This window comes from Oncorhynchus keta, chromosome 6, assembly GCF_023373465.1.
Source record: "Oncorhynchus keta strain PuntledgeMale-10-30-2019 chromosome 6, Oket_V2, whole genome shotgun sequence".
NCBI lineage: Eukaryota > Metazoa > Chordata > Actinopteri > Salmoniformes > Salmonidae > Oncorhynchus > Oncorhynchus keta.
This window is the reverse complement of record NC_068426.1, coordinates 21,625,438-21,651,392: the sequence shown is the minus strand read 5'-3', so window position 1 is coordinate 21,651,392 and position 25,955 is coordinate 21,625,438. Positions and strand designations below refer to the sequence as shown.

Genomic DNA, 25,955 nt, shown 5'->3' with positions numbered 1-25,955 from the left:
TCTCTGTCACCTTTCACCGCAGATGCGGAAGTGTTACATAGGCAGATGTGGTGGATTGAGACGCATCCAATACAAAAACAACCTGAAATCTCAAGCTTAAACTGACAGATATTTATGTGGGATTTAGTTATTATGCTAATTAGATGTCTGCATTGGCACAGACATTGACCTCCCCTTGATGAACTGTAAAACTTAAATCCAATTTTAAACCTAACCACGCTGCGAAACTTATGCCTATTCCAAACCTTAAATTAAGACCAGAAAGCACATTTTTGTTCATGAATTTTCACAATACATAGCCAATTTTGACTTTGTGGCTGTGGTAACTAGTGGAAACAAGACAGGTCGGTTGAGGGATGAGCCTCGCGTACTAGGAATGATGCTATTTGAAGTGAGACAATGAGCATTAGTTAATACTCACACAGTCCCGTGGTTTGGAAACCCTATGGAAAGGGTAAACTCCTAAATTATCCAACAAAAATGCTAAATTAAATGATACGCTAAGACACAAAACAACACGATAGATAGACACAGTTGAAAACTGTAGGCCTATCTCTACTTGGCATCTATCACAGACAGTTTATCTATTAATTGCTGACTGGCGCAAAGGTACCATTAAAACCTTTAATGCTAATCTCTGCTGGTGCAATACAGACAACCACAGGTCTCACAATAAACACATCAAAAAGGGTTTCTGTAAACATAAACATCATTTCAACACATTTCCTTTCCTTCAAAAATGGCTCCACAACGTAATACTTTACCCTAGGTACACTTATTCTTGCCTCTCTAACTCTTTATTTCACTGCTGTCCAGAGATTTATGTTGCTGTCTCCGTTTACTCCTGTAAACAGACTAGGGGACATACTGCCATCTTGTGTCATGAGAGTGTACTTGCGCTCACAGGACTGAGCTGCCCGTTGTTCCTGTGAAGATTTCAAGAGTTGTACAGTAGCCTACAGTACATGAGCGGAATAAGTAGAGGCACCATTGAAGAGTATTGATAATTCAGTCATTTTTCTGTATGTAATTTAGAGTGGAATTGTTTGACTGATGTGTATGTCTAGCCTTAATATTCATATGTATCTATATTTCCTACTCAAAAAAACATTGATATTCTCAGTAACCTTAACACACAGAGCACTAGGGCTAAACTTAAACACTGCCAAATCAAATGTTCCTATGAAACATGATCAGTGGCCATGTGATGTGACCATTAAACAAACTGATATTACCACAGGTGAGGAGAGGATATGGAGGGGACCCATTCTGCCTCCTAAGGTCAAAAGACAACATTCACTATCACACACACAAAATGCCAGAGTCTGAGCTTAGTTTTGTTTTATCCTTTAATTCTTTGAAATCATTGTTTTTACATCACCATCCATGGGATTTGACACTTTCCATAGAGAGCAAGCATCCTCAAAACCCCACAGCCATCAAGACAAACACCATCACACAGTTACTTTCACAATGGGAAGGGGTTAGGTGGAGGGGGGAGGACAGGGGTGCGGGTGGGATTTTAACAGCATTAGCAACCTCAAACCTAAAGCTCTTCTCTCAATCTGCGATTCGCTTACATCACATATTAGCGTAGCATAGAAAAATATCCAAGCTGACAGAGCAAGAAGGAGGATTGTGTGTGTCTATGTGTATATGCTTTCATGTGTGTGTGTGTGTATATGGAGGGGACACGATGGCGAGGCCGGCGTTGGCAGCTGGTTTATAATATCTGAGTCAATGCTTTAGGCATTGTGCTCCACCACAGCTGCAGACAGCGCTGGGTGCATGGTACCCACTGGGCACAGACATCTATTCCACGTTGGTTCAGGATCATTTTATTGAAATTACATAGAAACAACGTGGATTCAACCAGTGTGGGCCTAGAGGGTAGATATATGTGGCCTTGTAGAGGAGTTCTGGGTAATTGCTATCATGTGAAGCTTGTGGCGCCCTCTCAATGACACAATTCAGGGTCCATGAATCATGGGTCAGAAGAAGCATGTCGATCCCACCCAACTAGCCATAAGCTTATATACAAATGGTGACACACTGAAACTGGGTGAAGTCTGCAGCAACAGTTCATTTTAGAAAAGAAGGGTAGAGAAGAAAACAAGTGTGAGGGTGTGTGTATGTGTGTGTGTGAGAGAGAGAGGAGGGAGTTCTATAGTCTGCATGGCTTCCATACAGCTAGTCTGCCACGGGCACTATGTTATTCTAATAGCACCAGGTCTGGACGGGTTGCTATGGGTAACTTACGATCTGACAAGCGTTGCCATGACAAACAAAAAGTGAGGCCTGGAGGGCCTCATGGTCAAGGCAATGTGGCAACAATGGAAGAGCCAGAGAGAGAGGAAGAGCGGGGTGGAAACAAGCGAAGACATACTTTTAGTCTCAGGAGGACTCATGTACGTCTGGCTGCCAAAATGTATTTGTGCTTCGGCAGCCCCCTCTTCCCCCCCCTCCCCCAAATCAGAGTGAAAAAAAGTCCAGTCTATGGGAATAGAGGGATGAATAATTTTAACCCTGCGTCAACCTCTGTTTGAGAGATATGCATTCCAACACTAAGCAAGCAACTAGGAGACTCATGCTGAAAAGATGCCAATACACCGGATAGGGTTTTTCATTGGATCGAGAACAACCTCTGGAGAATCAACGATTTTAAATATTGTTAGTGATCATAGTAAAAATAATAATGACAACAATAATCATGATAATAATAATCAAAATCATAATCATGATGACCATAATATCTCAATGAGAATGACAGAAGAAGAGAGGAGGTAAATGTAGACTAAAGAGATGGTTTTTGTTCAGCCATGTATTCTACACATGTGAGGACGAAGACTTGTCCAAGCCCTCATCTCACATGGGAGATTTGACAGTTTTGTTGGAGTATAAGCACTGGAGTGGCCTGAACGCTGCCACCTGAGTGATTGAACACGAACAAGCAGACAGCTCAACACCACCTTCCCTCTCATCCCTGTCTCATCTCATTCCCTGTAGACACTGAAGTGTCAACATTTCATTTCCCTGCTATGGATTCCATAAACACAGATACTGTTACTACCCTGAAAGAGACTACCTTTTAAGAGCTTCCTACGAGACCTTAACACGGCCATGAAAACCAAAGTTCCAATGTGCTGGAAGGACATACAGACACCACTTGTTCCGTGAGTGCAAGTGTGTGTGTCTGTGTGTGCATAACAGTGTGTGTGTCTGTGTGTGCATAACAGCGTGTGTGTCTGTGTGTGCATAACAGTGTGTGTGTCTGTGTGTGCATAACAGTGTGAGTGAGTGTTTTGCTCTGTATTAAGTCATGGAGAGGAAAAGGCGAAGACTGCAGAATGGCAACTTTTAGGCCAAGATCTCACCGACATGCAAGTGAAGGAAGAAAAACAGCTGGAGGACTGCTTTTCCTTAATGAAAACCAGACCGTGCAAAACGAGTGAGAGTGAAGGACCATTACTGTCACTCCAGGTCTGGGCCCAAAGGAGTGGTGCACTGAGACGTGCGTGTGTGCGTGTGTGTGTGTGTGTGTGTGTGTGTGTGTGTGTGTGTGTGTGTGTGTGTGTGTGTGTGTGTGTGTGTGTGTGTGTGTGCCCAGACCCTCACAACATGACACTGCATACTAGTTAGAAATACAATACTCCATGTCTACTTTCAAGCTCAAATGAATAGTGTTCAGCCTTAGGCCACTAAGTACAGAATGACACTAAATAGCAGAAACAAGTACGGTTAAAAACCCTAAAACATTTTCAACATATTAAGCATAGATTTTTTTTTTTTACAGGAGCACTACCAGTGGAATACCAAAGAACAAAATCTGGCACCTTTGTATCGGTTAACACTGGCTATTTTACATTTTTATCTTACATCCTTCTCTTACCACAATAAGAATAATAACAAATCAAACTATCAGTACAAATTCTATGGGTTCAGGCACATAAAGAGTTAAAAGGGAAATGGAGTGAATGAATAGAAAAGACTGTGAATCTTCTAAATGCACTGGTTGGTACTGGGACATTCTAGAACAGTGGGAGGATGCTATCTTACAAGCATTTCACTACACCCGCAATAACATCTGCTAAATATGTGTATGTGACCAATACATGTGATTACCTGCAACACTGTCAATTAAATGGTCTATGGATCTTAAAGATCCCATAACAGTGAGTGGTCACAATACCCTTCGAGCCAGGTATATGGGCAGTGGACACATACTGTACTACAGCGTAGCTGAGTACAAGGAGTGTGGCACCATCTTGCTAAGAGGCTGAATTGAATGAGGCGATGAGAAACTGGGCATTCCCTAGTATTCTCACTAACATCGTTCTTCCTTCCCTTCCACCCGGCTACACTCCTCCCAACATCCTAACTTTGAGTCACATCTCCTCTCATGGAAGTTCCATAATGGCCTCTCCCTGGGAGACAGCGTTCTATCCAACGGCCGCCAACTCCTTCTCCTACTATACTGGACTTTCCCCGCTTCACAAGCAGCTTTCAAATATGGGGCATGTTTTTTTCATTTCATCTATAATCTAACAAAGCTACGGGTGGGATGACATGAGGTGAGCACCAGTGACAAGTTCCTGATAGGTTTTCAACACTACAGTGGTTTGACTGATACTAATCTCATGTATCATCGCGTAGCCTGGGGATGAGGACAGCTTACTACCAGCGTGCAGTGATTTTCAAACGATAACAATGGACGGTTTTACAGTCTCATAATCATTTTCCTTATAGCAACAAGTCAATAAATGGCGTTGATCATAGCCAGTGCTGAACTGATCTGAGGGCGAAGCTGTATAAACAGTAGAGAACAAAGACAAAGCAGACACAAACAGTGAACATATCAATTGAGGAAGGCATATTAGCATCTCCATGTTCACTACACAATTTTAGCGCCACTAATCTAATGTGCCCATAGACGGGTTGGCCGACAACGTAACGAAGGTTATGCGCCCGAATCAATGTGGCCCGGAAGGCGTGCGTTGTTATGATTCTGAACGGACCAATAGCGAGCAACAATGACAGGAAGCTGCCATGTAGGGAATTGTAGGTGGCTCGTTTCAGCTCGTTGAATCTTGATATTGATACCATGTCTTGATTCAAGGTGTTTTGACTGATGTCATGTCTATGCTAATATGGCTCAAATTTGCTAGCTAGCTAACCTTACAACTGGAACAATGTATTTGAGAGACAAATGCTCATTGTGCAAACGTATTTATGTTTTCAATAAACATTTGGAGACTAAATAGAGTTTACATGTTGTCAATAGTTGAAGCCAACACTGTCTGTTTTGCCTAATAGTTGCACACACGTCGGTTTTGTTACTAAACAACCAACCCGTCTATTATCTGAAGGTAAAACACAAGTACAACATGCTGCCCTTGTGTCTCCATACTTCATTCACCATACATCCAAAATTAGAAAAGAGGGACGGAATCTATGCAAATGCAACAAGCACCGTCTTGACCTTCTGGCCGTGTTAAAACTGCTCAGTCTAGTCTCACTTCAGCCCTCTATTAGAACATGAAAATAAAAAACTAAACTGAATGATACATGGCAGGTAGAAAGTACAGTATAAAACACGAAATAATACAGTCCAAAGTGCTCATATTAGGAGTGTTGTTTTTCCATTTTTATGTGTCTCCTCTAGGGTGAGGCGTTTGGGGGTTGGGGGGGAAAGAGTCGGGGAAAGATGTAGGGAGCGTGAGAGGGGTTGAGAGATTGAGGAGGGGAGGCACTGTAGCTAGAGGGTTTGCCTCCTGGTGGAATGGCCCCCTAGTCCCTGATGCCCCTCCCCTCAAGCCCTCATTTCCCCTGGTGGCCAATAGGAGTTGTTAACCCAGGTTGGTGATGTTGGCCCTGCCACCGGGTGGCGCCACGATGCGCTGGGTGTTACGTCGAGGAAGGTTGTCATCAACTTGAGCACCTACAAATACAGAAGAGGAGGAGGATGTCAATATCACTGGATTTTCATTGTTATGAAAAAGTTTATCATCAAAGATATAATAGTGCGCAACTATTATATGACACTGCTGGTCATCTATGAACGTTTGGACATCTTGAAGAACGATCTGGCCTTAATGGCGATGTACTCTTATAATCTCCACCCGGCACAGCCAGAAGAGGACTGGCCGCCCCTCAGAGCCTGGTTCCTCTCTAGGTTTCTTTCACCATGCTTGTACATCTGCATGGCTTGCTGTTTGGGGTTTTAGGCTGGGTTTCTGTATAAGCACTTTGCTGACATCAAAAGGGCTTCACAAAGATGTTTGATTGATTGAGAAATAATGACAGATACTGTATCTCTAATGAGATTGATCCACCCAAGTGTTCCTCACCAGATAGGCTGAACCCTGACTGGTGCAGGTTGCGGACAGGCTGGGCACCAGCTGCTGCCTGCTTGGCTGGAGAGGTCTTGGCAGAAGAGGCAGGAGTCATAGTTTTGGGTGTGAGTGACACCTCACAGACAGGCCCGTCATAGAGGCCTCGGGGAACTCCCCTCAGCTCAGCCAGCTGGAAAACAGGGAAGAGGCAGAATAAAGAGTCAAGATCAAACAACCTAAACCTACCGATAGTGGAATGCAACATCCAGCTTGTCAGCAAACAACGTAACATAATACAGGGTATCAACAAAGACTGTAATCCACTCCCCTAGTTACATCAGTAACACTCAAGCTGGTAATAAAAGACAAAAATGCACAACACAGCCCAGAATGACACAGTTCCATAACAGTGCTGTACCCTGCTGCGAGCCCTTATCCTCTTGTAGACGTAGTCGGAGAAGGGCTTCCGGCCCACGAAGCGGCCGCACCCCTCAGTGGTGTGGAGGTTCCCCTCCTCCAGGACCAATTTACCCTGGCTGATCACCACCAGGGGCGCGCCACGCACCTCCACGCCCTCAAATATGTTATACTCCACATTCTGGAAGAGCGATAGGGGGAGAAAGGAGGAGAGGAAATATAGTATATCATTTTTTCAATCTGACCAATATTTCCATATATCAATCAGCCTCTTATGATTTGTGTGAGTTGATTGGTGTTCAGTACTAGTGTGGTACTAGTGTGGTACTAGTGTGCCAGTGGAGCAGTTGTTTTATAGTGGGCCAATGTTCAAATCATTAACAGATCCCTCCCTATGTGTTTTTCAATGGTTAGATAAATGGCAATTGAAAACCCTTCTGGAGAGAGCATCATTGATGTGCTGGTGAGATTTGAGTCTCTCCAGACAACAGACCATTGATTAAGCCAGGCAGCGAGGAGCAGAGTGTTACAAGGCAGTTTACAACAGGGTGTGTGCAGTGGAGAGCAGTGTGCAGTGGAGAGCAGTGTGCAGTGGAGAGCAGTGTGCAGTGGAGAGCAGTGTGCAGTGTGACCAGTGTGACCAGTGTGACCTCATAAAAGCTACTGGCTGACTAGGCAATCTGGTGGGCTTCACAGGGCTTAGAGGTCACACGGAGGCTGGACATCCCACCTCACACGGACAAACACACCACTCTCTCTGAATGACCAATTTTCCACATTTAAATGAGTCTATTTCCTGACCAAACAGAAAGAAATAAACCATAGAACATATAGAGCAATTAGATATCAAAAACACATATGCATACAGACTGGCACACGCAGACACACACACACACACACACGCAGACACACACACACACACACACACACACACACACACACACACACACACACACACACACACACACACACACACACACACACACACACACACACACACACACACACACACACAAACAGTGTGACTTGCCTGCTAACAATCAGAAATTAGATGTTTCAGTACTCTGGCAGAGTTTGAGGATGACATCACTCCCCTGAGTCAACATAAGGCCCACGCCCTAGTGCTGGGGAACCCAACCAATCATACGTGGTCAGGAGTAAGATGACCATAAAAAGACCAATACGGAGAGTCGTTTCATAGAACTATTACAATTTAACCTATTATGTTCACTTCAATGTTTAAAGATTAACTATTTATTTTTGGGGCATTTTCCCAAAGATCAATCTGTGGTAACATGTAATACCATATGGCTGGATATACAGTAGATTGTGCCTTTCTGACTGTACAGTATTTGTGCGTAGTGTGTGACTGGCTGACCGAGTTGTGGCTCTTGGCTGAGATGATCTTGATGACATCTGGGTCCCAGAGGACCAGGTCAGCGTCAGAGCCCACAGCGATGCGGCCCTTACGGGGGTAAAGGTTGAAGATCTTAGCAGCGTTGGTGCTGGTGACTGCCACAAACTGGTTCTCATCCATTTTACCTGTCACCTGGATGGGCCAGGTGAAAACAGAGACCAGGCGGTTAACTTTGTGTTGTTAGGACATGTGAGTGTGTAAGGTAAAAATGTGTACAAATACAAATACACATACTGTACACTATATCTACATGTCAGTATGTTCCACTCTAAGTACCGTATGTGAGAATATGTGAATGTATTGTATAGTATATAGTATGTATTCATCTCTCACCACACACTTGTCCCAGATGAGGGACATTCTCTCCTCAGTGCCGTTGGTACCCTCAGGGATGAGGGTGAAGTCGTCTTTGCCCACGGCGCGCTGGGCAGTGCTGAAGGTGCAGTGGGCACTGCCAGTCACCTGCAGGTCCCCACTGGAGAGGAGGGCACAGTGAAAGAGATTAGGATGGGAGAGGAGACATTGAGGAGAGCAAAACAGACTGTGACACCTGGGGTCAGATTGGGATGATTGTCCTACTTGATATTGTTACCATGATAACACTTTACATCATGAATTTGGGTATTTGTCCTCAAGGTCCAATCCAGTTTAGTTTTTATCGAACCTTTATTCAACCAGGCACGTCAACTAAGAACACATTCTTATTTACAATGACGGCCTGGCAAGAGGCAAAAGGCCTCGTCTGAGATTTTTTTAAACAATCAATGTAAGACGAAACGGACAACCCAGACAGAAGACACAGGGCTTGGTAGTGTCAAGGCATTGAGTTAGTGCTCTCACCAGGAGAGCAGGGAGCTGAGATAGTCGGGCGTGGTCGGGTCTGGGCTGAGGGGCGGGGATGTGATGAAGGCGGCGGCCTTGGCCCAGTTCTTGCTCCAATAGTGTGAGCCGTCTGTGCCCAGGCTGGCAGTGATTGGCTCCCCGTACACAACAGTGCCTCCAAGGCCAATCAGAAACATGATGTGATTACAGATTTAAATGATGTTATTGACGCAAACAATATGGTGCCTCTCCCTTCTTTTGGTTCACATGTGTGCATCTTCCCTGCATCTTTCTGTATGTTTGTATCCTAGCAAACATCCTAGTGTCTCAGTGTCTCACCCTTCTTCCTGGCCTGAGCGATGACATCAGCAGCACTCTTGCTCATCACCTTGGTGATGTAGAGGGGACAATTAGTCTGATTGGCTACTGTCACAGAGCGGTTGACAGCCTCCGCCTCCACCTGAAATAGACACCCAGGGTTCAGAGGTCAAGGTGACCTTGCAAGGACACATTTGGGAAACAAAAAGGGAAGATAAAAACAGAAAGAGGTAGGAAGTAAAATGCCGATGCATCCTACCTCTTCAGGACGGCTCAAGACGTGTCCCTCAGGTCCAGTGATGCCCTGCTCCAGAATACGACGCTGCTCCTGAACGGAAAAGAACAGGCATATTTTAAAATTGTCCGGTGTTAGGTGTAGTAAATAGGGTTTTATAGTCCAGTAAATGGTGTATTGTTAGCCCCAGGTCTTACCTCAGCCACGATGTCTCCGTTCTCAGCATGGACCTGAGCGATGGCTCCCAGATCCCGGATCACACTGAACACCTCATAGACCTGCAGAAAAGAACCATGTCAGCATCATCAGACAACCACAGATGGATCAAAGAACAGACACACAGACAAACTTGGCATCTTGTCAAGGTTTTGTAAAGTTAATTGAGCATATACTTGTAATGCCAATTTCACACACACAGTGTGTAAAACTCATACACCCACAGATGCATCAGTGGTAAAACCAGTGACTGATGTATGACTGATGTATGAGTCTAGTATGAGTCATCGTTTCCCGACAGCCAGAAATGAAATAAAGAGCTATCATCGTTTTCCTTGGGAGACGTGCACAAATTAGAGTATAATGCTCTGGCCTGGGCAGCCTCCATGCATTCCTCAGGCAGCTGCAAAGACCAACACAGGCTGTTTTCAAATGAGCCTCGCGTCCAAGATTAATCTGTTTTTTTTTTACCAGAGACAGACACATGGACTGGTGCATTGTTTTATCATCCTGTACACCCTCTGGGGACCCACACAGACATTTATTGCATCAGCCTCCCCATCCACCATCAACTCAGCCCTCAGCCAGAGCAGGCCATGGGAAGCAGCTGGATTTAAGCGCTAGACTATATGATGTCATACAGTGTAATTTATTAAGCATTCAGTTTCATTTTGCCACATACCTTTTAATAGTATGGTTAATGAGGTGCGAAATAAATGTAATTCCTTTCATACTATATCCTTAAAGGTTATTATAACCGTTAATGATCTTTGTGATGGTAGCGATCGTTGTGTGTTTCCAGTGAAGCAAACAGGGAGCCAACGTCGAAAAAGCTACCGTGTGATAAAGGAAGTCCTACCTGAGAGTCAGTAAGCTGGAAAACATCCTTATAAGCCAGATAGACAAGGAAAGAGTTGACACCTGAGGAAAGAGAGGGCGTGTCAGAGGAAGGTACAGGAAGTGGGAAAGAGTTGACACCTGAGGAAAGAGAGGGCGTGTCAGAGGAAGGTACAGGAAGTGGGAAAGAGTTGACACCTGAGGAAAGAGAGGGCGTGTCAGAGGAAGGTACAGGGAGTGGGAAAGAGTTGACACCTGAGGAAAGAGAGGGCGTGTCAGAGGAAGGTACAGGGAGTGAGAAAGAGGAACAAAGAGAGACAAAGACACCAATAACGGTTGTAGAAGAAACAGACTGAGACCCAACTAGGCTGAACAAATGTACATGTTTAAACCAATCTTTGGGAAATGTAACAACCATACACAAAGAGAAAAACACAACTAATCTTAACCTACTATAGGATGTCATATGTACTGGGTGTGGCAATACCGTGGTCCTTGACGAGGGCCTCCATCTCCTCCTGAACTCCCTTGTGCCACTCAGTGATGTCCACATGCAGGGAGTAGTCACAACAGGACTTGCTGTCCGCCCACTCACGCCACTGCTCAAAGGCAGACAGCAGGCTGGCCCCGGGTTCCGGGACCACGTGGTCAACTAGTGGACACAGACGCATACAATTAGTTAACGAACTGGTCCTAAAATATTCCTTTGTAATGTTAGGGGTGCTTTCAACTATAATTTATTTTATTTCACCTTTATTTAACTAGGCAAGTCAGTTAAGAACAAATTCTTATTTTCAATGACAGCCTAGGAACAGTGGGTTAACTGCATGTTCAGGGGCAGAACGACAGATTTGTACCTTGTCAGCTCGGGGATTTGAACTTGCAACCTTCCGGTTACTAGTCCAACGCTCTAACCACTAGGCTACCCTGCAGGCCCAAGCCTTGCCAAGTAGCTCAGATTAAACGGCTATATCTGGGTCTTGCATAATTTTTTTGTTCTCCATCAGGATGTACTGTACAGCAACTGTAGGGCTGTGAGGTGTGTGAACCATTTACATCGCTGGTTCAGTGGACTTTTCAGTTCTGTCAGCATGGGTCAGCATTCTGCATGATAGGACAAAGAAATCTAACTCTCCAGGAGTCTGTGTGACTGCTGAGGAGGGAAGGGGACCTGAACAGATGGCATGGTGCTGAGGCATCTAAACTCTAGGAATGCTTCAGGCAGGCCACGCTATTACTGAGCAATTATGAGGAGAGTGGAAAGACGACTTGCAAATGGTTTTGAATGTCTCCCTCATCTACTTTTCACCGCACTCAGCAGCACCTGGTGGCCACGCAAGCCTAACACTCTGTAACGGATGGGTCTTTATGGGTTCAGGACTTGGCGCTGCCATAGATCGAGCTGGCACTGCACCCTCCCAATGCCTCTCAAGAGAGGGAAAAGAGAGAGGGTGTAGGTGGTAGTGTACATACTGATCATGGTGGTGCCCCCTGCCAGGGCGGCGCGGGTGCCCTGGTAGAAGTCATCCACTGAGGTCATGCCCCGGTCGGGCATCTGGAAGCGTGTGTGCACATCGATACCCCCTGGCATAACCATGCGCCCGTGGGCATCGATGATCTTCACCCCACCGGGCACTATCAAGTTCTCGCCAATTTGTCTGAAATCAGAGGATAGAGAGAGAGAGAGAGAGAGAGAGAGAGAGAGAGAGAGAGAGAGAGAGAGAGAGAGAGAGAGAGAGAGAGAGAGAGAGAGAGAGAGAGAGAGACAGAGAGAGAGAGAGACAGAGAGAGAGAGAGAGAGAGAGAGAGAGAGAGAGAGAGAGAGAGAGAGAGAGACAGAGAGAGAGAGAGAGAGAGAGAGAGAGAGAGAGAGAGAGAGAGAGAGAGAGAGAGAGAGACAGAGAGAGAGAGACAGAGAGAGAGACAGAGAGAGAGAGAGACAGAGAGAGAGAGAGAGAGAGAGAGACAGAGAGAGAGAGAGAGAGAGAGAGAGAGAGAGAGAGAGAGAGAGAGAGACAGAGAGAGAGAGAGACAGAGACAGAGAGAGACAGAGAGAGAGAGAGACAGAGAGAGAGAGAGAGAGAGAGAGAGAGAGAGAGAGAGAGAGAGAGAGAGAGAGAGAGAGAGAGAGAGAGACAGAGAGAGAGAGACAGAGAGAGAGAGACAGAGAGAGAGACAGAGAGACAGAGAGAGAGAGACAGAGAGAGAGAGAGACAGAGAGAGAGAGAGAGAGAGAGAGAGACAGAGAGAGAGAGAGAGAGAGAGAGAGAGAGAGAGAGAGAGAGAGAGAGAGAGACAGAGAGAGAGAGAGAGAGAGAGAGAGAGAGAGAGAGAGAGAGACAGAGAGACAGAGAGACAGAGAGAGAGAGAGAGAGAACAGAAAGAGAGATAGATAGTTGTAATACGAGTTATCATTTTGACTGCACTTACTCTGTAAACTACTCGGTAAAACCGAACAGCGACCATTGTTAGGTGTAATGACTAATAAAGATGGTTCAGAGATAGTTAACCTCTCGGAGGAAGAGCCAGTGAACCTCAGGAGGTGTTGTTGTGAAACTCACTTGATCTGACCATCCTCCATGTAGATGTCAGCACAGAAGGACTGGTCATCGTTCACGATCTTCGCCCCTTTGATCAGGAGACGATCGCTCTAGAAGATAATCAAAATAATATAACTATTAGTTAGTAAACACATCCATTTCCTCTTCATTCTCACAGAATTGACACAGTGAAGTAAGTGTTCTTTCAGGAAAAGGCTTTAATGCCAGACACCAGAATGTAACACACACACAGAATGGCCTGAGACTTTGTGTGACCATTTAAAATGAGCTTATGAGGGAGAGTAATTGTATTTGGCACCACCGCAGTACAAGCCACTTTCTTTACAGGAAGCATCGGCTAGCACTGTGCTATTAACATATCACATCAAAATATAGGATCTTCATTTGTTTATCCTGTTGCAGGAGAACGTAGCGCATTTGAGGTTTAAAAAAAGCTTCTGAAGTTTGTGATTTCCACATTGAAACTTCAGACACGATATTCCCTTAAGAAATATGTATCACGACCCTATAAAAATGTCCATGAATTAGAATCTACATAATAATTCACATTTACTGTAACTGCAGGATAATGTTTTTCAAATGTAAGATCCTACATCTGTCACCCACACCATGGCCAAAAGATGCAGATGACTACCTCTCTGACATATTGGGCAGTATAACAACATGTGTCACTGTCACAGCATTATCTGACGTTCTGCCTTGTTTTGCTCTGTTGCGTCACACTTATATTAGGCTTTGTCCAAGTGAGTTCTGTGTTGATAAGGAACCACGTGTCCTCCCACAATGATCTAGGCTTTTGTTATAAGAGAGAGAGAGAGAGAGAGAGAGAGAGAGAGCAGAGAGCAGAGCTGTAAGAATTAATATTTTAGTTCAATGCACAGATATGAATCAGCACCAGATCTTGGGTGAAGCTCGTTCAACCATTACAGTGTGTGTGTGAAACAGAGTAAGGGACAGAAAGTATGTGTTTGAGAGAGAGAGATAGGAGAGAGGGAGCAGGAGTTAAATAGGAACAAAAGACAGATACACAGCAGGTTGTGGATCGGAGCTCAGCAGCAGCTTTTATAGAGTCTTAAAGAGAGACTGTGTGAGCAATGCTTCATGCACATCCTAATACAGGGACAAAGTGAATGCAGAAGCAGAACTACAGTGTGCTTATTACAGACAGCTGGATACAACATGTCCAGGAACAAAATCTGGAATATACATCTTCTAATGGATAATTTACTAGCTAGGCTGATACCAACATGGTTCCAAATTATTGTGAGGAGTGCACTGATGATACATTGGCAAGCAGCAAAGCCCGCCTGAGGACACGCCCCTCCGGCATCCTCACCCTGACTGGCTGACAGAATAATGGGCATAATAAGGGAGCAATCAGGATGCAGACCTGGTAATCAATCATCCACGCCTCTATCTCCAGGCCACTTGTCTCTGTGTGAGACTTAGAGAGGGGGGGGCCTGACCCCCTGGCACCCCCCCCCCCTGCGTTGCCCTAGTGGTGATGGGCTCTTCTCCAAAAGGGGAGTGGCACCATTCTGGTCATGAGCCCTTTAGCATCCTCCACAAACAAAGGCTGCTCTGTTTGAGTTTCAGCAGCTAGTGTGTTCCCCTGCTAGAAACCCTGGCCCCAATCAGAACTGCTTTCCAAAGGGAAACAATACCTCGCCCCAAAATGCATTTGGGCTAAAGAATAGAAAACCCCTCTCTGTGACATTGCCATCCTTTGGTATATTTTCCCCAATAAAGGTGGTTACTTGTTCCCTGCCAGCTAAAAAGCATTTTATAAAACACAGACACATACACAGAAACACACTCTCTTTCAAACAAACCCCCAATTATGCATATAAGCAGTTTCCATTTTTGATGACTCATGTGACAGGAGTGATGAACCCAGTCTATTCTCACATCTATGTGGAGCAGAATGCTGTGCTGCAGGGCCTGGCAAGACTCCATCCTGTTTTGGCAACTATTCACTGAACAACTGAGTCATGTGTTTGACTATCATTACATCATTTTCTGTCGTGCCATTAGATGTGTAAACTGGAAGTCTTTACTGAAATCCATTCATACACACTCTTACAAATATGTGTAAGACAGCCATCATGATATAACAACAATACATTCAGTTTTAGATACTCATACTTGACCAAAAACGGCAAGGAAAGTTACAGGAAAAATGTGGTCCCAAGATAACAACAGTCAAGTGCTTTCAAATTCAATCTGCTGTGGAGTATTTCCGTATATAAATGTGTATGTGTAACGGATGTGAAATAGCTAGCTAGTTAACGGTAGTGCGCGCTAAATAGCGTTTCAATCGATGACGTCACTTGCTCTGAGACCTTGAAGTAGTAGTTTCCCTCCCCGCGGCTTTTGTGGAGAGATGGGTAACGATGCTTCGTGGGTGACTGTTGTTGATGTGTGCAGAGGGTCCCTGGTTCGCGCCCGGGTATGGGCGAGGGGACCGTCTAAAGTTAATACTGTTTCATATGCCTATTCCATGGTTCTTCTTATTTCATCCTATTTAGCCGTTCATTGTGTTTAACCCTTGTAGGTTTAAGCCCTTAGATCGCAATATCTACGAAGCTAACATATGGAATTGTTTTAAGATGGTCATAAAATGTATTATTTAGCCATTCGATTCTGAATTGTAGGATCTCTGGAGGTATAAAAAAATATATATACAGTACCAGTCAAAAGTTTGGAAACAACTACTCATTCAAGGGTTTTTCTTTATTTTTACTATTTTTGACATTTTCGACAAATAGAGAAGACATCAAAACAATGAAATAACACGAATGGAATCATGAAGTAACCAAAAAAAGTGTAACAAAATCAAAATATAGTTTCTATTTTAGATTCTTCAAAGTAGCCACCATTTGCCTTGATGACAGATTTGCACACGTTTGATATTCTCTCAACCAGTTTCACCTGGAATGCTTTTCCAACAGTCTTGAAGGAGTTCCCACATATGCTGAGCACTTGTCGGCTGCTTTTCCTTCACTTTGCGGTCCAACTCACCCCAAATCATCTCAATTGGTTTGAGGTCGGGTGATTGTGGAGGCCAGGTCATCTGATGCAGCACCCCATCACTCTCCTTCTGGGTCAAATAGCCCTTACGCAGCCTGGAGGTGTGTTGGGTCATTGTCCTTTTTAAAAACAAATGATAGTCCCACTAAGCGCAAACCAGATGGGATGGCGTATTGCTGCAGAATGCTCTGGTAGCAATGCTGGTTAAGTGTGCCTTTAAACTCTAAATAAATCACTGACAGTGTCACCCGCAAAGCACCCCCACAGCATCACACCTCCTCCTTCATGCTTCACGGTGGGAACTACGCATGCAGAGATCTTCCGTTCACCTACTCTGCGTCTCACAAAGACATGGCGGTTGGAACCAAAAATCTCAACTATGAACTCATCAGACCAAAGGACAGATTTCCACCGGTCTAATGTCCATTGTTCATGTTTCTTGGCCCAAGCAAGTCTTCTTTTTATTGGTGTCCTTCAGTTGAGGTTTTTTGAAGAAATTCAACCATGAAGGCGATTCAGGCAGTATCCTCTGAACAGTTGATGAAGAGACGTGATCTGTTACTTGAACTCTGTGAAGCATATATTTGGGCTGCAATCTGAGGTGCAGTTAACTCTAATGAACTTATCCTCTGCAGCAGAGGTAACTCTGTGTCTTCCTTTTCTGTGGAGGTCCTCATGAGAGCCAGTTTCATCATAGCCTCTGTAGCAGTTGGTAGAGCATGGCGCTTGTAACGCCAGGGTAGTGGGTTCGATTCCCGGGACCACCCATACGTAGAATGTATGCACACATGACTGTAAGTCGCTTTGGATAAAAGCGTCTGCTAAATGGCATATATTATAGCGCTTCAAGGTTTTTGTGACTGCACTTGGAAGAACAACATCTTGACATTTTCTGGATTTACTTACCTTCATGTCTTAAAGTAATGATGGACTGTCGTTTGTCTTTGCTTACTTGAGCTGTTCTTGCCATAATATGCACTTGGTATTTTACCAAATAGGGCTATCTTCTGTATACCACCCCTACCTTGTCACAACACAACTGATTGGTTCAAACGTATTAAGGAAAGAAATTCCACAAATTAACTTTTAACAAGGCACACCTGTTAATTGAAATGCATTCCAGGTGAAAACCTCATGAAGCTGGTTGGGAGAATGCCAAGAGTGTGCAAAGCTGTCATCAAGGCAAAGGGTGGCTACTTTGAAGAATCTCAAATATAAAATATATTTTTATTAGTTTAACACTGTTGGTTACTACATGATTCCATATGTGTTATTTCACAGTTGTGATGTCTTCACTACTACCATACTATATAGAAAATAGTCCAAATAAAGAAAAACCCTGGAATGAGTAGCTGTGTCAAAATGTTTCACTGGTGCTATATATTTGAAGATGCATTTGCAGGTCAGAGAAAGTCCCCATTTACTTGGCCTGTGACGGCCATCAGCATCATGCTGTGGGAGAGCGCATCTCTTTTTGATTTTACTGGACCTGAGCCAAACATGACAGTGACCTTCCCTGGATAAGAACAAGTTCCAGCCAAACACAAAAAGGATGTGGACAGGGTTTCAACAACAAAAAAATGATCAATTCAACTTAGACAAATAATATGCCTATGGTTGTTGGTCAATGTTCATTAATCATCTCTGACCAACTAATACAGCCCATACATCTTTGTTAACAAAAATACCCTAAATAATAACTGATTCAATTGAGATTTAAGTGTAGAATCAAGTTTTCAAAATGTCCCTGTGGTCAAAATTAGATCTGAACCAATAACAAGCCCAGCAGCAGACTAGAGCCTGGATCGGTTAGACTTACTGTATATCAGAGAGATAGACTGAGTGAGGTAGCATTGATCAGTCCTCTTTCCACAGTGTGTGGAAGATCAATCCAGTGTATCATGTGATAGAGGGTTTGGATGAAAACTATACTGATGCCTAAATAAAGCTGTATCAGCAAATTTGAACATTTAAACCATTAGGCAAAGATGTTAATCTACTGGGCCTGAGCAGCCTTCCTAGATCGAAGACGAATGCTGTCAAATTAGGTAACCAGGCAACAGCATGTGTTGTTCTCTCCCAGCGGAAAACTCCCAGGAAACATGTGCTACAGCTGGGGTGGAGAAGCATCAAGCATGCCGACTCATCTAAATCACAGCCACTGATCCAATAGTTTGTTTCCAGTGGAGGGGAGACCTGAACACCGCCCTCAGACCCCGTCAGCTCTATGTCTCTTGGACCTGGAATTGCTGATGGGTGGCTGTCTGGTTTAAGACACGTAGACTATGACTGTTCCTGTACTCTTAATCTCACCGCACAGACGCTCTGATTTAGAAGTATGGATTGTGTGGAGCCAACAATCTGACTAAAGAAGTACTGTGTAGCGGCCGCCGGATCCTCTTAAAGAAAAAGGAAACATTGCTTGTCAGGAAGCAATCCCAGGTTGCACTGGGGCACCATAAGGCTGAGGTATGCGTGCATCCCAGTTGCTTTCCTTCCCCTATCTTCCTGTGCCCAGCTGGTGAAGTGGACATAAATACATGCTACCTCACACTGGAGGGTTTATGAATGGGGACATCCTGGATTATATCTTCCAGCATATATGGCAGGTGGCCGGTGGCCCTTAGAACCAAGAGTGTGCAATGTGTCATGTGTGAACATGGAATGCCCCGGGCCACAGTGCATTGTGGGATTACTGTAGGAAAATGGCGGGCTGGAGATGAGCAGTGCCAGGCTGGACTGTCTTTAGTAAGAGAGACTGATATAACAGGAAGAGACAGGGCCTTCTGGGTAAAAAGGCATCCACGGCGGCCTGCACTGACTCCTGAACTCTTGACCCCAGAGCCTGGGAACCACAAGAAGACCTCTCTCAGTAAAAGTATTCATGACATGTCAATCCTGCAATAAAGTCCATCATCTTTATACAGGAGCCCTTTCAGTCCTACTCTTGAATAAAAATACATCTAAAAATCTATTTATGTTTCCTTCTTTTTCAACTGTAACTTTGAGTGTATCTGACTGTACATTAAAATAATCTTATTCATGGAGGAATTGAATGAGTCATCTTTTGAAGGCAGTCCCAGGTGGTGATTTTAGGATGAGATTCATATTTTATGAGGCCCTGAGGTGTGCTGTTCCCCAGTCTGCAGCTGACCACTCCAGCTGATGACGACAGCCTCATACTGCAGCCTGCCTGCTGTCCTTTGTTAGGCCTTTGACTTTCCAATCTCTGTGTGTGTGTGTGTGTGTGTGTGTGTGTGTGTGTGTGTGTGTGTGTGTGTGTGTGTGTGTGTGTGTGTGTGTGTGTGTGTGTGTGTGTGTAACTTGCAATACAGAAAGTAGCATCCATCCTGTGTGTGTATCTGTGTGTTTGGTTTTAAAGTGAATTGTTTAGTACGTTAGATTTACCCTACTTTGTTCTTACTCTGTCTCTTTCCCTGGTCCAGAGTATACATTCTATATCCGTTTAGAGTTAGCTTGATCACTGTTGGGGCTACTATGGCTCCTACTCCTCTGATTTAACACTTTAACAGTTAGGCTCATCGTGGAGTCTACTCCAGAACTGGATGAAGACAGAGCCCGGAGCAAGAAGATGAGAATGAATGAAAGAGCTTCTCTTTGACTGTGCACACAGCTGATATACAAAAGCAAACACATTCATACACATGGTCATCAATCTACCTTGAAACAGTTGATATGACAGTCAATTAGACCCAGTGACACGCCCTGGCCACTGGTCCTGGGACCGATGGCTATGTTATGGGTAAATTAATGAAATAAACAAGGACAGGGACGACCTGGATAAGCAGCAGATTGTTGGATTATAAGGGGATTGTGTGGTCTCATAAGTGTGTGTGACTGAGGCTGTCTCTAAGACAGACAGACAACACACAGTGTGCTCATTGCTCCCTGCCACAGGGGTGTGGCACAGTAACACACACTGCGGCTGTGTGTGTGTGTGTGTGTGTGTGTGTGTGTGTGTGTGTGTGTGTGTGTGTGTGTGTGTGTGTGTGTGTGTGTGTGTGTGTGGACGTGTTTAACTATACGTGTAGGGCCCAGAAGTCCCCACAAGAATAGTAAACAAACAACAATGACCAACTCGGGACATGTTGCTAGTCCCCACAATATCAAATGCTATTTCTAGGGGGTTTGGGGTGAAAGTTAGAATGAATTATAATTCAATTTAGGATTAGTGTTAGTTTTATGGTTAGGTTTGGGAGCTAGGGTTAGGGTTAGGTTTTCGGGAAAAGGTTAGGGTAAGAGTACGGATTAGGAGTTAGGGACAATAGGATTTTGAATGGGACTGAATTGTGTCCCCCCACAAGGTTAGTTATACAAGACTGTGTGTGTGCATGTGTGAATAGATCATTAGTGAGTTAGGCCTGGCCTGTTCCCTTCACTGAGTAATGCAGTATCCACATAAGCAGGGTGTAGGATATGGCAGGAGTTCAGGGCAAACCTGCTCCAGTTGTGTCAGACTCAGCCAGCCTGACAGCTTGCTGGAGTAACCCACCAGGATGCCAGCCAAAGCCCCTTTCAAAGTGCTTTCTTTGTCCACACCAAAGCTCATGCACACACAATGAGAAGAGGCGCTCTCCCCCCAAAAGCTTAGACTGTTAAATATCTTTCTTTAGGTCATATTTTCGATGAAAAGGTAGGTTTTATGACATGTGGGCCTACACATCTTTTATAAGGGTGTATTTAGGTATGGGATCATTGCAGTGGGGTGGGGAACCATGAGGGTCAGTAGTTTATTGTGACCATGAGGAGTTCATAGACCAGTACAGTTTAGTAGAGACGAAAACCTATTAATGATCCAGTTCAGAGAAATCAATATGGAAAGACAGTAGTCTATAGTTTTTGCCCCTTTCCCTTCATTACTGTGAAAGCTAAGAGACGAGGAAGGAAATTGGAGCTACTGCCGCCCCTCTCCCATTCTTCTTCTCTTTCCATTATCCTATAGGCCTACCGCCATTCTCTCTTCGCCATGATTTCTCCCGGCTCCCGGGAATAACCTGGGGGAAAAGACAAGGCTGCCTCACCTAAACCACACAAAATCCGTTAACAATAACGGCCTGCATAAAACATTTAACCGAATTAACCGAGTTTGCATTGTGCAGAAAAGCGAACCCGACATTGCAGCGGATGGGCGGTTGCGAGAAAACTATTGCATTTGCTCCACTCGTTGGCTTGCGGTGATAACCGGCCAGACACCGTTCCCTAACAAAGAACATCGGCGTGGAAATGTAATAACGCGCGACCGCGAAACCTCAGCAGTGCGCTGACTGCCTTTTATGCGTGAAAATGATTCACGGACAACATGGATTTCAAGGATAGTTTTACAATAGCCATGTGATATAGCTTATTCAAACGTGGACAGTCAACCACAGGCTTACATGTTGTCAAATAAAGACAATTGAAATAATTCCTTGAAATAGATGCTCTGAAGGATCACGTGTGTTGACCCGATTTTATATATAGGCACCTTATTAAAGGTCTATAGCCAAGAGCTCGTGCAGAAATTATTTCACAGCTGATGCAAACAGGTCCTTCACCTCTGAGCTGTAGGTCTACCCGAGAGAGCATTCAACTACGGACCACATGCCTAATTTCACCAATGGTGAGTGGCGAATGTTGTAGGTTAATTAGTTACATGCACAATGTTCATTTCGTTCAATGGAATGAATACATGTTTTCCTAACTCACTGTAATGCGGGGAATGTTCTTCTTGCCCTGATAGCCTTGCCCAGACATCTTCGCTGTTCTGTTCTTGCTGCACTTAGTGGACCGCTATCAATTGAGTGGATGTTCAGAATACTGAGGCGCGCCGGGTGGATAAGGCCGGTGTGGAATCGGCAGAAAAAAATAGCAGCAAAGAGTGGGTACAATTCCAAAAGGAGTCGTGCGTCCTAAAGGGGGAGGCCACCGCTCGCAGAATCTCGGAAAAGAATCGCAGCTCCAGATCACGTCTTCTCTCCTGTTCTCCGCCGATGCACCAAACCTTGCCAGACCGAGTCAGACACAGAGGGAGGGAGGGACATATACTCTGGACGAAGCCCAACGTGCATGCGCAGAACCCCGCCCTGATCCATTGAGAAGTCAGGCACTATGCCGTTTCCAGTACAGTAGTAGGCTCCAGCTAGCTACACCACTACTGCCTGCCCTGGATATAATTTAATGTCATCGTTGAAGAATCTGGCGTAAGAACGTCATCATAACCACACAAAAAGCATAGATCAAAAAATACAAGGAGATATACTGGGGTGGCAGGTATCCTAGTGGTTAGCGCGTTGGGCCAGTAACCCGAAAGGATGCTACATCGAATCCCCGAGCTGACAAAGTAAAAATATGTTGTTCTGCCCCTAAACAAGGCAGGTAACCCACTATGCCATCGACTTGCCTGCTTAAATATTTCAAAAATACTTCTAAGGTATATAAAACATTATATAAATGTATGGAAAAGTATCAGATTGTGAGAAATTAGTACATTAGACTACTCAAGAAATGGAATATAAATCAGAGGATATTTGCAGAGAGTATTATAGTAGTAGATGATCTGTCAGAGGTGTGTGCTTACGTACATTAGCCCCCCACACCGAGCTATAGCCTACACCCATTGCAGAGGGACCCTATGGAACATCAATCTCGGCCAGCTCACAACAGGAACTACTCCCTCTGATGGCTACTCCACCCAACATTAGCACAGGAAGTTATGGCCCATCACAGAGCCTGATGGGGAATGTAGGCAAACTTCACCTGATAATGTCCCGTCTGTTGAAAGGTGATTTGAAGGATCACTGTGTGCTATCCTTGCTCTGGATTTGCCTTCCCTATAGTCAATGATCCATACCTCAATAACATTAAATAGCCTATGAAACCTTATCCTCTAGGCCTGGTAGGTAATGGCTAAATAACCAAGTCATTTTATGCAACTGGTAGTTTATACAGCGCAGCCTAGTGGTTAGAGCGTTGGACTAGCAACCGGAAGGTTGCGAGTTCAAACCCCCGAGCTGACAAGGTACAAATCTGTCGTTCTGCCCCTGAACAGGCAGTTAACCCACTATTCCCAGGTCGTCATTGAAAATAAGAATGTTCTTAACTGACTTGCCTGGTTAAATAAAGGTAAAATTAAAAAAATGTTGCAACCCAGTATCCTACAAAATACCCGGAGAGGGTGCCGATACTGAAGGTACCAGATTTACGTGTGGACCAGGCGAAACGTGGAAGCTATACCATCTGCAGGGACCAGATCTCGTTTGGAACTGGCGAAATGTATAAACTATACCAGTTGACCATGCGCGGCGCTGTTTCACCAATTTCACCCATTTTGTAGACAGGCCCATTGTTCTGTTTTTCAATTATTAGGTTAAAATAATTCCCTGATCGATTGTAATTGATGATGGTAATAATATAAATAATATAATATTTTGGTCGTTTTTAGTCTGCTGTCTGGATATTTTTATTAGTCTAGAATTGATTTTAAAATGAGCAGTAAACATGTTGAGGCTTATTCACACTGGGAGATGTATTTTTGTAAGTGTATGTTTTGTATCTGCAATTTGGTGTAATATACATGTTTTATTCACCAGTTTTGTGTCAATTTTTCCTAATTTAGAATAATGGTTGTCACGTTTCGAACGCAGTAATTCAAGAGGTCGGCATAATTAATTGCCCTGGCATTGATTGATTGAGTAAAGGCAATAGCTAAATGGTTTGGAAAGCGACTTGACTTTTTTTTTTTACCGATTGGGGAGTTTCTAGAGATCCCAGTGAACTCCTTTCTGCATGACTGTGTCGATTTATTTCTGCTTTATCTGTGGGAGCCAGACAGACAGACATATATAGAAGAAAGAAAGAAATACATGTATTTTATTTAATTTCATCCAGGGTGACAAAGCACAAAAATCTGTAGCTCTTACCCTGTCATCCAGGTTCTGCAGGGCTGATTTTCCTCTGCTCTCCCGTATCTCGACCCTTGGCTGGGAGATGTCCGTCTGCCTGTCAATGACCTGTCCGTCACTCCTTCTACTGCCCCCCGGCAGTGACTGGAAATCCAACGTCTTGCTGTCGCCAGAACCTTCAACTGGACAGAACATGCCACAGAATTTCTGCCGTGGCATGGGGCTACCCGAGCCCATGTTCTTGAAGAAGGCAGGGACTTCCCCGGTAGTCGACATGATTGCACAGCGGGGTTGATGAGTTCTGATCCTTTGTAGCGCTGCTTGCGAATTGCGAATCCTAAGCTTGGACAGCCACCGCCTTGCTGGTTGATAGCGCAGGTGGTCGTCCCTGAACGGTATCAGCGCTGGATGAAAATACTGTTTCTGTCCTCAGTGCGAAAGGGAAGAATATCATACATCATAATTTAATAGGAAAGGTGCGACATTATTTTATCTGTAAAATCGAAAATAGCTAATTATTTGCTAATACAAGTCCAAGTATTTCCTTAGCTCATCTCAAGCAATTACACAGAGATGCACCAAATGTTCACTATATCCTATCATTTTCTACACCCATACGATTTTGAGACCAAATGTAATCTCTTGCACTCACATAATTGCTTTCTCATGTAGGTAGAAAATACTGTATAACACACAGCCTAAATGCAAAACGTGAATAAATGATCCAATAACTTGCCCAGCCTAGTAACCTAATTCCCATCCCAATGCGCAATGAATGAATGAGGTTGAGATATGCTGAGAAGATTTACCTTTAAGATGCGAGCAAACTCCACAGTGTCTGGTAAATGGTGCTCAGATATAGCTGGAGGATATCAGAGCCGTCTGTCCGGAAGTAATGCCCAAAAATGAACAGTGCACTCACTAGCATAGGACAGACAATGCTTTCTTAATCAAATGTAGCTCATCTGTTGCCCCAATCGATTAAGAGTAGCCTACTACTTAGAGAGGTATGACGTCAATCAAAAGCCTCATACACTGGTCTGGTCTTAATGTGATTTGCACCGGAGAGGTAGTGAGAAAACTACGTCAATAAATGTAACTATTGGGTTAAATTGTGGCCAACTGAAAACTTCGAATCTTCAGAATGGGGTCAAAAGGCAGTCAGAGCACCTCTGACTTTTCCACGTCACACACCGCTCAACAATGAAGGGCGCTGTCCCTTCAGCACCATCCCATCCACATGTGTGACTGGGCAAGTCTTCTGCACTAGTGGCGCTGAGAGCTCTGGCAGCAGTTGTTCATGTTCTGAATTCTTCCTCGCTTGCTCACACGTGGAAAAAACATGACTCAACTATATTCTGAAAAGGAATTGCGTTTGAACTTTTATACATTTTCCTCAGTATCACAAAATCAGACTTTATTTTATTTTATCAGTGTCCACTGATATTTCTTATATAAATGAATGCAGATTGTATAGGCCTATGTTCAGTTACATGATGATCATAAGTTCTCATGGGCATTTATGCATACTTGTACATTTGATGACATTAAATTGTATTTTTTCGATTACATAACATGTTATACATGGTTTCTTGTAACAGCATTAAGACAAAAGCTAGATCAGGCAGTATCACACATGATAATAGCGTTCAGCAGAGTCAGAACACAGTTTGCCCATCTTGGAAGGACACAAGGCCATTTTGTTCTCCTGTCAAGACAGACAGAGCCAAGGCCTAGTTTCCATAACAACATAGTACAAACTGGCCTGGCTGCTCTCCAGGGGGGACATCGGGGCCCGTGTCTGGGTGAGCATTAGGGTTGTCTAGGAAAGGGCAGAATGGAAGAGAGGAGTGGATGATTGGATGTCAA

General features: G+C 44.2%; 1 protein-coding gene across 3 annotated transcripts; it reads right to left on the bottom strand.

Annotated features, from left to right (window-relative positions):
• Positions 1–1,331: 1,331 nt before the first annotated feature.
• LOC118385233 (dihydropyrimidinase-related protein 2) lies at positions 1,332–25,058 on the bottom strand. 3 transcript variants are annotated; one of them, XM_052521106.1, is made up of 15 exons: positions 24,896–25,058; positions 24,105–24,509; positions 13,156–13,244; positions 12,068–12,252; positions 11,082–11,246; positions 10,617–10,678; positions 9,739–9,819; positions 9,566–9,634; positions 9,328–9,448; positions 9,007–9,163; positions 8,500–8,641; positions 8,128–8,298; positions 6,751–6,930; positions 6,348–6,522; positions 1,332–5,938 (listed from the first exon to the last, which is right to left on the bottom strand). In XM_052521106.1, the coding sequence occupies exons 2-15, from the start codon at positions 24,360–24,362 to the stop codon at positions 5,847–5,849; spliced, it is 1,947 nt and encodes a 648-aa protein (XP_052377066.1). In that variant the 5' UTR covers positions 24,363–24,509; positions 24,896–25,058; the 3' UTR covers positions 1,332–5,846. The 3 variants fall into 3 exon arrangements, with proteins under 3 accessions (XP_052377066.1, XP_052377065.1, XP_052377067.1); XM_052521105.1 differs by having other exon boundaries at positions 24,105–24,514; positions 24,896–25,051; XM_052521107.1 differs by lacking the exons at positions 24,105–24,509; positions 24,896–25,058 and adding an exon at positions 21,892–22,040.
• Between the last annotated feature and the right edge of the window lie 897 nt (positions 25,059–25,955).

Bases quoted from the DNA above. Each gene is read 5' to 3' on its own strand.
- LOC118385233 (XM_052521106.1), bottom strand. From the start codon at position 24,362: ATGTCGACTACCGGGGAAGTCCCTGCCTTCTTCAAGAACATGGGCTCG. The intron at 9,820-10,616 runs GTAGGACTTCCT...TCTTTTCTGCAG, and splicing joins TCCAGCTTACTGACTCTCAG to GTCTATGAGGTGTTCAGTGT. The intron at 8,299-8,499 runs GTGAGAGATGAA...TGGCCCATCCAG, and splicing joins TCATCTGGGACAAGTGTGTG to GTGACAGGTAAAATGGATGA.